This window comes from Mesocricetus auratus, unplaced genomic scaffold (genome assembly GCF_017639785.1).
Source record: "Mesocricetus auratus isolate SY011 unplaced genomic scaffold, BCM_Maur_2.0 Super-Scaffold_100003, whole genome shotgun sequence".
Taxonomy (NCBI): Eukaryota; Metazoa; Chordata; class Mammalia; order Rodentia; family Cricetidae; genus Mesocricetus; species Mesocricetus auratus.
The window spans coordinates 13,563,367-13,575,643 of NW_024429188.1; the positions used below are offsets into that span (position 1 = coordinate 13,563,367).

Sequence of the window (12,277 nt, forward strand, 5' to 3'; positions counted from 1 at the left end):
GATGTGTTTTTCTCACACTAGAACCCAGTTTCCAATATAAAAGTCAGTCACCACACATAAAAAAGTGCTTACAAATCTGCATGTTCTTTCTGTTCTCAGCTCCCAACTTTCTTGTAACAGTAGAGAGAAATACACTACTCAAGTCTAGTCTCTGTGGTCACATGGGACCTTGGCATTTTATAGCACATAGCCAGCCACTTTGGTTGGCTGAAATGAAGTCTGGTGATTTTGGTCAGGCAGGCCTTGAATTAGTAGTTCACTGTGATGGTTTGTAGGAGAATGCTCCCCATAGGGTTATGTAATTGAATGCTTGAATTAGTAGTTCACTGTGATGGTTTGTATGAGAATGCTCCCCATAGGGTTATGTAATTGAAAGCTTGCTCCTCAGTTGGTGGAACTGTTTAGGGGATTAGAAGGTGTGGCTTTGTTGGAGCAGGTGGGACACTGGAAGTGGGCTTTGAGGTTTCAAAAGCCCTCATATTGCTAGTTAGCACTCTGCCTCCTTTGAATAAGTATGTGATCTCTCAGCTGCTGCTCCAGGACCATGCCTATCTGCCTGCTGACATGTTCCCTGCCATGATGCTCATACACGCACCCTCTGAACTGTAAGCCCCCAATAAACTCTTCCTTGTATAAGTTGTCTTGTTCGTGATACTTAAACCAGCAACAGAAAAGCTGTGACATCCACCTACCCAGCCTCACAAGTAGTGGAAACTACAGGGTGTAATTCGATGCGTGACCTACATTTTGACCCCAGTCACAAACTCTGTGAGTTGAACAAACTGATTCCAAGAGACGTGGACTAACTCCCACATAATCACACATTTTAAATGGGAGGGCTGCAGCCACTGAAATGAATGGAAGGTCTTAATAGCTACCCTTACAGCATACACCAATGCCCTGTGATAAAGCACATCTCTATAATCCTCAAGCATCTCTAGTGAAGTGGTCCCGGTGAGCCCCCCTCACAGATGAATAAACCAAGGGCACGAGTTCAAATAAGTGGTAAGCTTTCAAACATGGTAAATATTGTTGGCAAATCCAGGACTGCAACCCCCAGTTCCACACAAAGTAAGAATAAGACTAACATAAATAAGTTTTTTCAAATGTGCTTACAGCTTCCAAGTATAGTTTAACTATTTTAGTCCTCACAACACCCTGTGGTTGGAAAACACCGTCACTCCATTTTAGAGAAAGGAATACTGAGTTGGAACTTGCCCAAGGCCACACCTTGTGTGAAATGAATGAAGTTTGGAAGCCAGGATTCCAAATCCAGAAGCAAAAGCCACATTCCTCCACCGTGCTTCTGTGTTCAACTGCAGCACCTGTGTTTGGCAATTCCATTCTTAAATTCCTAATTATTTTTACAAAAAGCTAAATATTTAAATAACAGCTTGTCGATGACTGTTAAATGTTTTGTGTGGTCTCTGTGTTTGTGCAATTAAATACTGACTCGGCTCCAAGCAGCACGGGGGTGATGTTTCCACATTTAGCCTCAGTGCCTTAGAAGGGAAGGTTGAAACACTGGGGAATGCATGTCACCTGCTTCTCTAAAGGGGCTCACAAGGCAGCCCATGCTCTGATGAACTGCGCCCTCTGCTGGTCTCTTCACAGAGTTGTAACGACGTCGTACAGGAGCGATTTGGACCTGAGCTGAAATATGACATTGCCTTGCGGCTGGCCGCGTTACAAATGTACATCGCCACTGTCACCACCAAACAGACGCAGAAAATCTCCCTCAAATATATAGAGTAAGTGTTCACACTTATTGCAGTGAGAGGCTGTGGATCTTTACTTTTGGGTGTCTGTTTATAGAGTTCATCTTGTTTGTGGCCGACTATTTGTAGACTAGTGGCAAAATATACAAATACTTTGTCTTTTATAATAGAAGAGATCCATTATCATTTTACCCAGCTTTAGAAAATTGCAGGCAAAGTGAAAGTATGTTTTGAAATGACATGTGAGCCCTAAAATGATGGCTCACTCCTTCTATCCCATCAACTTTAGCAATGGAGCATAGTGAGACAAAAGGCTTTCTATGTGTACAAGACTAGCCTGGACCACATTACAAGATTTTGTCTCTAAAACACCAAGATAAACAAACAGCAGAACCTGGTGGTGCAGGACTGCAACTTCATTTACTCATGAAGCTGAGGCAGGAGAATCCCAAGCTCTAGTACTATAAACTGAGTGCAAGACCAAACCTAGCAACTTCCTGAGATGGCAATCTCAGAATGAGGACAAACTTTAGTATCAGCACATTTGGCATACAGGCCTTGACTCAAATATAAATGGGTAAAGTGAGCTAAAAAGTGATTAAATTGCTTGTTACAGGACAGGGGTGGGAGTAGGTCAAGGTTAAATCCCAAGCAATGGAAATACTCTTTGTGCCGTAGTTTGTGTGATAGTCTAGTTAGATTTGGCCACCTCTCTGAAATACACCAATTAAAAAGATGAGTAATACGAAAAGATAAGAAAGCATATTAATTTCATGTGGTAGAAATAAGAAGAGGAACAAATAATGGCCCCAAGTCTGCCCTGACATGTGATTTAGATTTAAATAGAGATTTAGGTTTTAATAGAGGGCAACATGTATATGTAACTCAGCAGTCTTGATCAAAAACGTTGTACTGCCCGCCACTTACTCATCATTGTCTGGTCTCCATTGTATGGTGTTCTCATAAGTTGTGGGAACTGTGTGAAATTTCTTCCTAGGAGGCAAGCTCCTCCTCTAGATGGGACCAGGCTTCAGCCTTTGCCTTCTTCCAGTGTGATATTCCTAGAATTCCTTTCTTAGAGATTCTTTTGTCTTAATAGTCTGGTAGAACAACGGGTGAGCACAGTTGTCTCTTTAAACTCTTTCTAGCCAGGGTGGTTATCTCTTCTTGCCAGGGTCATTGCAGAGCAGTGAGTGGTTCTAAACCTGTGAGTGGTGACCCCTTGGGGAAGGTCAAATGGCCACTTTACAGCGATTGCCTCAGATCATTGGAAGACACAGATGTCTATGCCATTATTTGTAACAGTGCAAAAATCACAGTTAGGAAGAGGCAATGAAATAATTTTATGGTGGGGGTTGTCACAACACGAGGAACTGTGCTAAAGGATCCAAGCATCAGGAAGGTTGAGAACCACTGTTACAAAGGGACCTTTTCTGAAGTGTCTTCACAGCAGAAGACCAGCTGGGCCTGGTGGCTCACACCTATAATCCTAGCATTGAGGGAGCCTGGGTTAGGAGAATCACAAGTTTGAAGCCAGCCTGAGTTACACAAGACCTTGTCAAAAAATGAGCCAGAGAAGCATTCAGGGTTAAGAGCACTTGCTGCCCTCGCAGAGGATCTGAGCTTGGTTCTTAGCACCCACGTGATGATTTACAATGATCTATAACTCCACCCAGTGCAAACTGGCACCTTTGTGACCACCAAGCAAGCATTTAGTGCAATACAAACATGCAGACAAAACACCCATACACATAAAATAAAAATGGCTCTTAAGAAAATGCCACAATCAGGAAGCATAGTGCCTTATTATTTGTGTAGGGAAAAACAACCTGTGAAGTGGCTGGCAAAGATGTCACACAACAAAGTCGACACTGTGAAGCACATCTTGTTTGTAAACTTTGGATGCCTTCTCTTGCTGAGTATGCCATTTTCCCACCAGCATCCCTCTTTGGCCAACAAAGATCCTCTTTTGTTAGAAAATAGATGTTTTATATTGCCTCCAGCTGATGAATCTATTCAAGGGTCATCCGTTAAGAGGGAACACTCAGTATCTCAGCAAGAGATACTCTAGCCTAAAGCAAATACCACTTACTTCATCCCAGCAGCTCTTTATGAAAACAAAAGGTGAACTCATGTGTCAGTCCTTATAGCCAGACTGAACGTTTATCTCCACACCGTGCTAAATAGCCTTGGATTTCTCTGTTTCTGCACTGAAAACATGGACAAATAAATATAATCCTGCTTTCCAAAGGCCCTTTCCCAGTGACGGCTTTAAAGTATCATACCATAGTACCTAACCTGGGGACTTTTCTCAAGAGGCTCTTGAGCCTGGGTTGGGGAAGAATAGAAGTCCAATTTGCTGCCCCCAATGCTACTGTTTTGACAATTATAAATTTATCTATTGCCACCTAAATGACAAAAAGCCTTCCCATGTGGTTCACTGCCCTTAGTGGTCTATCCCTTTTCTCCGTGGCATATGCACAATGACTGTAGTCTGAGAGACTGTTCACAAACAGATCTCAATATCAGCTAGAAACATTCACATGTTCCTTCTACGGTCTAAAGTTCTTAGATACAGGTAAAACTGGCTGCCATTTGCAAAGGTGCCTACAGCATATGCCTAGAGAACATATTCAGACAACTAAAATGCATTTGGGGGGCTGGGGACACAGCTCAGTCACTAAAGTGCTTCCTGCGTAAGCATAAGAATCAGCATTTGATCCCCAGACCTCATGCTTAATAACTGGCCATGCATGTGGCATGTGCATGTAATTCTAGCACTGGTAAGGCAGAGACAGAGCTGGATCCCTGGGACTCACTAACCAGGAAGTGGTTAATCAGTGAGTTTCAGGCAAGTGAGGGACCCTATCTTTAGAACACTAGCACACCTTCCTGCCCCTACTGTCTATCCATTTCTTCCCAAGTAGAATATTGGGCAGACCAGAACCTCTCAGAGATAGCTAGCTTCACTCAAAATCTTCAGTCTGCAATAGTGCTGGCAGCAATCAATTCTACCAAATATTGGTTGAGCGTTGTATATAGATTCTGCATCAGATAGTAGAAAGCATTAATTTGTATAAAATATAATCCCGACCCTCAAGGAACTTGTGATCTGAGTATGAAGATGAGACATAGAGATATGGTAGTGGAGGAACACAGGTCCAGTAATATCTGGACAGTGCAAATTGGTCTGCATCGGTTAAGTGGGGGTTGGGAGTACACAGAGCTGGCTGGGTAAAGAAGGGGTGAATCTGGGAAGGCGAGAGAGTGGGGATCATTGTGATCAAAACATGTTGTGGAAAACCCTCAAAGAACGTATTTGAAAAGACAGTGATATGAAAACCACTCCTTTCAGATAATGATACCGGGCTGGGGGCACTTCACTGGTATGAATAAAGCCTTGGGTTCCTGCCTTAGTGCTGCGTGCATGCATAAATATGCATTTTATATGTGTGTTTTATCTTTTCATTTTGAAGTTTTCTTTTTCTTTATTCTTTTCTCACACAGTACATCCTGACCAGAGCCTCCCTTCCTCCATTTCTCCAAGTATGCTACTCACTTTCCCTCTTCCCCCAAATCCACTGCTTCTCTGTTTCCCTTCAGAAAAGAGCAGGCCTCCCAGAGATATCAACTGAACTTGGCATAACAAGGTTCAATAAAACTAGGCACACACCCTCATATCAAGGCTGGACAAGGTAACCCAGTACAAGGCAACCCAGTAGGAGGGAAAGGGTCCCAAAATGGGCAAAAAGCCAGAGACAGTCCCCACTCCCACTGTTGGGAATCCCACAAGAACACCAAGCTACTCAGCCATAACACATATGCAGCAGACCTAGTTCAGACCTTTGAAGGTCCCACTTCAGCCTCTATGAGCCCCTATGAGCTCTGCTTAGTATACTCTGTTGGCCGTGTTCTCCTGGTGTTCTCAACCCCTCTGGCTCCTACAATCCTGCCTTGCCCTCTTCCATCTCTTCCATGGGGCTCCCTGAGCTCTGCCTGATGTTTAGGTGTGGGTATTGCATCCAGTCCCATCAACTTTGAGAGAAAGCCTCTCTGATGATAACTGAGCTAGACACCAATCTATGAGTGTAGCAGAATATTGTTAGGAATCATTTCATTGACTTTTGGGGTTTGTTGGTGGCAGTGGTATTGTTTTTGGTCAACCATGTTTGGTTTTATCCTTGGTCTCAAAGCCCTAGCATTGTGTGTGTGTGTGTGTGTGTGTGTGTGTGTGTGTGTGTGTGTGTGTTAAAATAAAGACACAAGTAGCCCTAAGGCATGCACAATCAATGAAGACAATAAGGACAAGCTGAGTAGGGCAAAGAAAACATATTGGAAATATCTAGATATAGGATGGATTTAAGAGACTCAGAAATTGGTTAAACAAATGACTCTTCAATGTTCATTGTTCGGGATCTTTCTATAGAATGAGGAATATGTATGTTTCCCTTTAAATGTGAACATATGCATCACTGGCCCAACAGTGTCTTTCCTACATGTAATTTAAAAGTTGCTGCCCTATTTTACCGAGTCCATTTGTTCCCACAAACAACAGAGAATCATTCGGTCTAATATAAGTCATCATGAGAACAGGGCGTAAACGATGTGCTTTCTGTTACAGGAAAGAATGGGGACTAGAGACATTTCTTCCGTCTGCTGTGCTACAGAGCATGAAAGAGAAGAACATCAAGAAAGCACTCTCCCACCTTGTCAAAGCAAATCAAAACTTGGTACCACCGGGTAAAAAGGTATCCCAGTTACATATTAATAGAATCTAAATTTTAAGCAGAGGCTTGCATGCAGTCAAGAAATCATTTAAAATTAGACCATGAAGAGCACACTTGGCACACCATATTTCTAGAATTCTGTGCACTATTCGCATGCATCTAAAAGGAACAAAAACTACCAATCCTTCCAGTAATCTATTTCTTTCCCCCAATTTGGAAGCTACTTATTGTATGGGGCAGGAGGCATGGGATATGCACATGCGACTTTGAAGTCAGAGGATCAAATCACAAGATAAGACTGGACATTTTCATCCTGTGATTGGTTACTGTTCAGACTAGTTTAAATGCACAGAAAGGGGTCCTGCTTGCCTGTTCCTGTATTCATTACCTTAGCGATTCTCTCCCTGGGATCTGTGGACATTTGTTTGCTCCTTGCCAAGATACAAGGGTGCTACGCTGGGTGTTGCGAAATATGAAGCAGCATCCTTGATCTATTCTGACCAGATGCCAGTGTAACCACTCCCTGAATTATTACAAACAAAAATATGTCCAGATATTGCCAAATATGCCCTAATGACCAAAACCACTACTGTCGCCATTCCCAGTGACAAACATTAGATTAAATCCTACAATGGGAAAAGAAAAGAAAGTTACTTCTGTCACTCATCATTGGTGTTAAAAATTCTTGTATTCATTTCTGTTTTCATCAAGTAGGAGACACACAAAGACCTTTTAAAAATATACTGTTGGTCAGAAAAAGAAAGGTAGGGTTTAGAAGTAATAACAGAGAGAAGAGTCCAGTAAGTAGAAAGACAAGGAGTCTTAAATCCCTGAGCCTATAAAATAGGAAACAGCCTGAGTACACATTACAGCTGATATGGGCTATTGAAACTTGACTGACCCCAATACAAGTCAACATCCATGTGGGTAGTTCTTTGGCTTTAGTATCCTATTTTATGTCATTTTTATAAGGCTTCACCCCATAAACTTTTTTAAACATATAATCAAGTTCAGTGCACTCTCAGTCACATTGCTTTCCCAGATTCAAAGGAAAATGTTTCCTATCACCTCGTTGTGAGCACCCAGATTCAGAAAAATAGCAAGATGCTATGGGTCAAGTGTTTTACGATTCCCAGGGCTGTGAGATTTCTCAGTTGGTAATGATGCTGCATGTGGTGACTAACACTAATAATCCTGGTGCTGGGAACGTGGACAGAGGCTCACTGGGGCTCACTGGAATTCACTGGTCAGGCAAGCCTACTTAGTGAACTTCAGGCCTATGAGATACCATCTCCAATAAAACAAGGTGGCTGGCTTCTGAGAAATTACTTCTGAGGTTGTCCGCTGACCTCCATGCACACATGCACTCATATACATGCATAACCTCACATACATGCACACATACACACACACACACCTACACACTTTTGTTTTACAGTTTTTGTTCCTATTTGCCCAAAATTGATTTCTGTAAGCTAATTTGATTTGCTTTATTTTCCAAGCCTGGTCTACTGGTCTTGTAATAATTATTTGGTAACCACCAATATTAGTTTGTTCTATCATTTACCATGTACTAATTGTGTGTGTGTGTGTGTTTCTTATTAAAAAACTAGCATTTCAAGCCATGAGTGAGTGGTTTCCTTATATTTTTTCAGGTTTTTGTTTTTAACAAGAGCTAGAGTGAATGAATAGTGTAAAATCTCAACTACATAAAGGGCAATACCTCTCATTATAGTTAGCAAGAGTTGGAAAGGCATGCATGGTTGAAACACAATTTTGCAGTCTTTGCTACTTAATGATGACCATCTATACCTTGTTGGAAATTTCAGCCTGATAAACATTCCTTGTCCATTCAATATGAAGCAAGGGCACATTTCTAGTCAAATTCCTCTTTTTTAAATTATGTAAAAGCCTACAATTTTGAAGTCCTTGTAAAGATCTTGTCTATCTGGATATTTGTAATTCAACTCAGAGAATTCTCAGCAGATTCTCAAAATTAAACTAACAAAACAAGGACTTACACAGCAAGTTCAGACAGTTTCCCAGTGGTTGGAGTTCAGAAAGATTATTCTCCCTAGAAACTTGAGAAGAGTGGAAGAAACTTGAGATTTGAAATACCCTCACAAATTCTATGCACAGGTGAGTCTCCTGTGTCACTAGAGAATTTACACACCACATGCCACATTCCTTTGCCTTTAATCACAGTTAGAAAGTGTCCCTCACCTATTGTAACACCCCAGTGGGCAGACAATTCAGGGAGCAATCTTTTGCTTTGTTCTCACTTGTTGAATGTCCTGAATAATGTGCCTGTACTCCTGCACCTACCCCAACACACACACACACACACACACACACACACACACACACACACACACACACACACACACACCTCCAAAAGCAATCAAGCTTGAATTTTGATGTCAATTGAAGTCTGTCACCAGAAAACTCAGAATGTAACAATTTATTACCCTTCTCACTGATGAGTCTTTCTCACATCCAATGACCCCAGCAATAAAAGCTTCCTTTGGGGCTGGAGGTGAAACTCAGTTGGTAGAGAACCCAGAGCCCTGGATTCCAACCCAGCACTTCATAAACTGGGCATGATGACACACACCAGTAATTCCAACACTCCAGAGTTGAAGGCAAGAGGATCAGAATTTCAAGTTCATCCTTGGCTAAATAGCAAGTTTGAGGGCAGACTAGGATACATAAAACCATGTCTCAAAGCAAAAAAAAATCTTCTCTTGTACCTTTATTTCCATGGCAGAAATGCCCCCCAACTGGAATCCACATTTGAGCTTTCTTTTCTCTCCTCAGCTGTCTGCATTGCAAGCCAAGGTTCACTATCTCAAGTTCCTCAGTGACCTGCGACTGTATGGGGGCCGTGTGTTCAAAGCAACTTTAGTGGTAATTTCATGTTCTTTCTTTCTTTCTGGAGCCACAGAGGCCGGCCAAATGTTATGGCACAGTATGTCTTCAAGGAGTTGTCCCTGATGACAAAAATCAAAGATGCTTGGAGTCTTTCCTGGTCTTCAATCCTAACGGACTGCCTATCTGAAGATAGCTTGAAAAATGTTCAAAGCAGATAGCGTTGCAGTAGCAGTCCCTGCAAAACAAATGCAAAGAAACAAGGAAACCAAAGGACTCTTAACAATGGTGGCTTTTCAATCACTACGCCAGAAAGGAAAAGTCCACAAATCTCACTTCTAAAAGCTTCTGATGTTTATAAATATATTGTATCATGATAACGTTTACTTTCTGTGTTATTCATAATTTATCAGAACCTCCCTACACTCATATATGAGTCCTCCTAATTGGATGATTTAGTACAGTGTGACCCAGAAAAACTTTCTAAAGAAAACAATGTGATCTTACAAAAACAGGCTCTCAGATTGAGATGTACAAAGTGCTTCAAAGAAGTCTGGGCTTTGAAATATTATGTCATTCTCTTTCCTCAGCAGGCCGAGAAGCGCTCAGAAGTGACTCTTCTGGTTGGTCCCCGATATGGCATAAGCCATGTTATAAACACCAAAACCAATCTGGTGGCTCTTTTAGCTGACTTCAGCCACGTCAACAGGATTGAAATGTTTACTGAAGAGGAGAATTTGGTGAGGGTAGAGTTGCACGTGCTGGATGTGAAGGTGAGTCTTCCAAATGTTGACCCATGGTCCTGGCTTGAACAGCTCATTTCTGATAATATTGATAGTATTCACCATGCAGGAAAGAGCTGATGTGTGCAGGGCCTCACAGATGCCAAATTATGAAAAGATATAAATAATAAATTCATACAACTCCAGTCCAGGGACTCTAGTCCTCATTATTTTGCTGTGTGATTTAGGGGCAGATTGTTATATTTCTTAGGCCACTATTTCTCCATCTATGCAAGAAAAAAGCAAGTTATCTCTCAGCACTTTTGGTTGTAGACTACTGAATCATATAACATCACAGTAAAATGTGTTCCCATTTGACTTTATAGACTGGATTACACACGTGGCGAGTTGGTGAGAGTTCCCCTAGATTGGTTAGAATTTTCATTCTCCTTGGTTAAGTTGGGATACACAGCCCTAATGTCACTTCCACTATGGCAGAGTTGGAGAAGTGGATTAAGGGACACTGGAGTGATTGTAACAACTTTCTGCAAAGCAAATCAGAATGTACTAGCATGTTCTGCTGCAGGAAGAGACTACCATGATAGAGCTTGGAGGTTCACGTGTTTTACATATGCACATGAGATGTCATGGCCTTAACTCCATATTGAATTCCAGAATGACTCTAATTGACTTTCTAGCCAAACACAAGTGTGTCAAGATTCTTGAAGTGCCTAGTTGATAGCCCAAGATGCAGAGAGAAATAGCCACTTTTTAGGGAAAAGACAATGCATGGGAACTGGATATTGTCACTAATAATAGGAATAGTATATCCCAAATGGAAATGAGTGAGAAGACACTGCTAATGGTCTCCTGTCTTGACAGACTGATGATGGGGTGGCTTAGAGATTAAGCAAAGACTTCAGTTCAGGTCGAAAGGGTGGTTCATGGATTTTAGGTGGGAAGTGTTTTTCCAATAACCAAGTGAATGGAAACTGGCCAGTATCCTGTTCCTGAGAGTGAGAAGTAGAAACCTGTCACTTAGATGTCTTGGCCTTGTTTCTTGTCTGCTTTTTTCTATTCCCACATTTCTACATTCTTTGCTCTTTCTTCCAACAAGAGCACATCCTTGCAAGCCAATGAGAAAGGTTGGCTTATCAGCATATCCTTCCATACCCAAGATACATGGCCTCACATGAGTTCATTGTTTCCAGTTTTAGCAGTGTCTTTTCCTGGCTCTCAGCTCTAGTTTACACTTGTGTAAATTTACAACTTCTTTTAAAAGCATCCTTTTCTCAACTCTCTTTGACACTTTCCACCCAGTTATAGTCAGAATTATGACTAGCATTTATTTCTCTTGAACACTCATTTTCACCACAAATCTCACATTTTCAAAGAGATTTTTAAAGTACGTGTTTGTACACACACACACACACACACACACACACACACACACACACACACACACTGGTGCTTTTGTAGGCCAGAAGAGGGTATTGGCGCTCCTGGAGCTGGACTTACAGACATTTGTGAGCCACCCAGTGGAAATGTAGGAAACCAAACTCAGGTGCCCCAGAAGAGTCATACAAGCTCTCAACCAGAGCCATCTCCTCACCCCCATGAATGTCAAATTTAATATTCCTGGAGTTTTCGAATCCTGGATTTGATTCTTGGTAACTGAAGCAACTTAGTCTTAAATATTACTCTTTAGATATTTAATTATTGTAAAAGAAAACCAATGCTTCATGGGCTTGGTGCTCATTTCTTTCCAGAAGGAGCTGGAAGTGAATTTTAAATTCAGTCCATGAATTCCCATAAGTACAGTGAGCACATGTGAACTCTGTGCTCACTGTTATGGTACCTTTCCTGCCACAGAGCATGGGTACATTCTCGTTTGCTCTGCAGAAATCCTTTCCCATTGTTTCTAACACCCTTAATTCGCTCCTCTCTTTCCTCCCTACTGGGAAATGTGGCTCAGGCTGGAGCCTCTGTTTCTCTCAGAGATCTTCTGCCAGTTACCAGCAACTCCTCTGTGAAGGCAACAGCCTTTGATAATCATGTCTGCTGAATGTTTTCTCAGTAAGGCACCTTGTACTGTCTCCGAGTTTCTCCCCTAATTTAGGTTTCTCCAATGGAATGTTTTCTCAGTAACTGCCGTGGCTTATAGTTCATAAGCATTTATAAATATTTTAGACAGGAGGACTTTAATGAAAACTTCTTTCTTGTGCATTTCTTTGTTGTGTAG

The 12,277-nt window shown here is 41.7% G+C and overlaps 1 protein-coding gene across 8 annotated transcripts in view; it reads left to right on the forward strand.

Annotated features, from left to right (window-relative positions):
* Positions 1–12,277, forward strand: part of Frmpd4 (FERM and PDZ domain containing 4) — a 965,131-nt gene that overhangs the window by 935,404 nt on the left and 17,450 nt on the right. For all 8 annotated transcript variants that reach the window (XM_040744035.1, XM_040744036.1, XM_040744041.1 and 5 more), the window contains 4 exons: positions 1,615–1,751; positions 6,340–6,466; positions 9,263–9,352; positions 9,904–10,086. In XM_040744035.1, the coding sequence (XP_040599969.1) occupies positions 1,615–1,751; positions 6,340–6,466; positions 9,263–9,352; positions 9,904–10,086 (537 nt within the window). The remainder of the gene's footprint in view (positions 1–1,614; positions 1,752–6,339; positions 6,467–9,262; positions 9,353–9,903; positions 10,087–12,277) is intronic.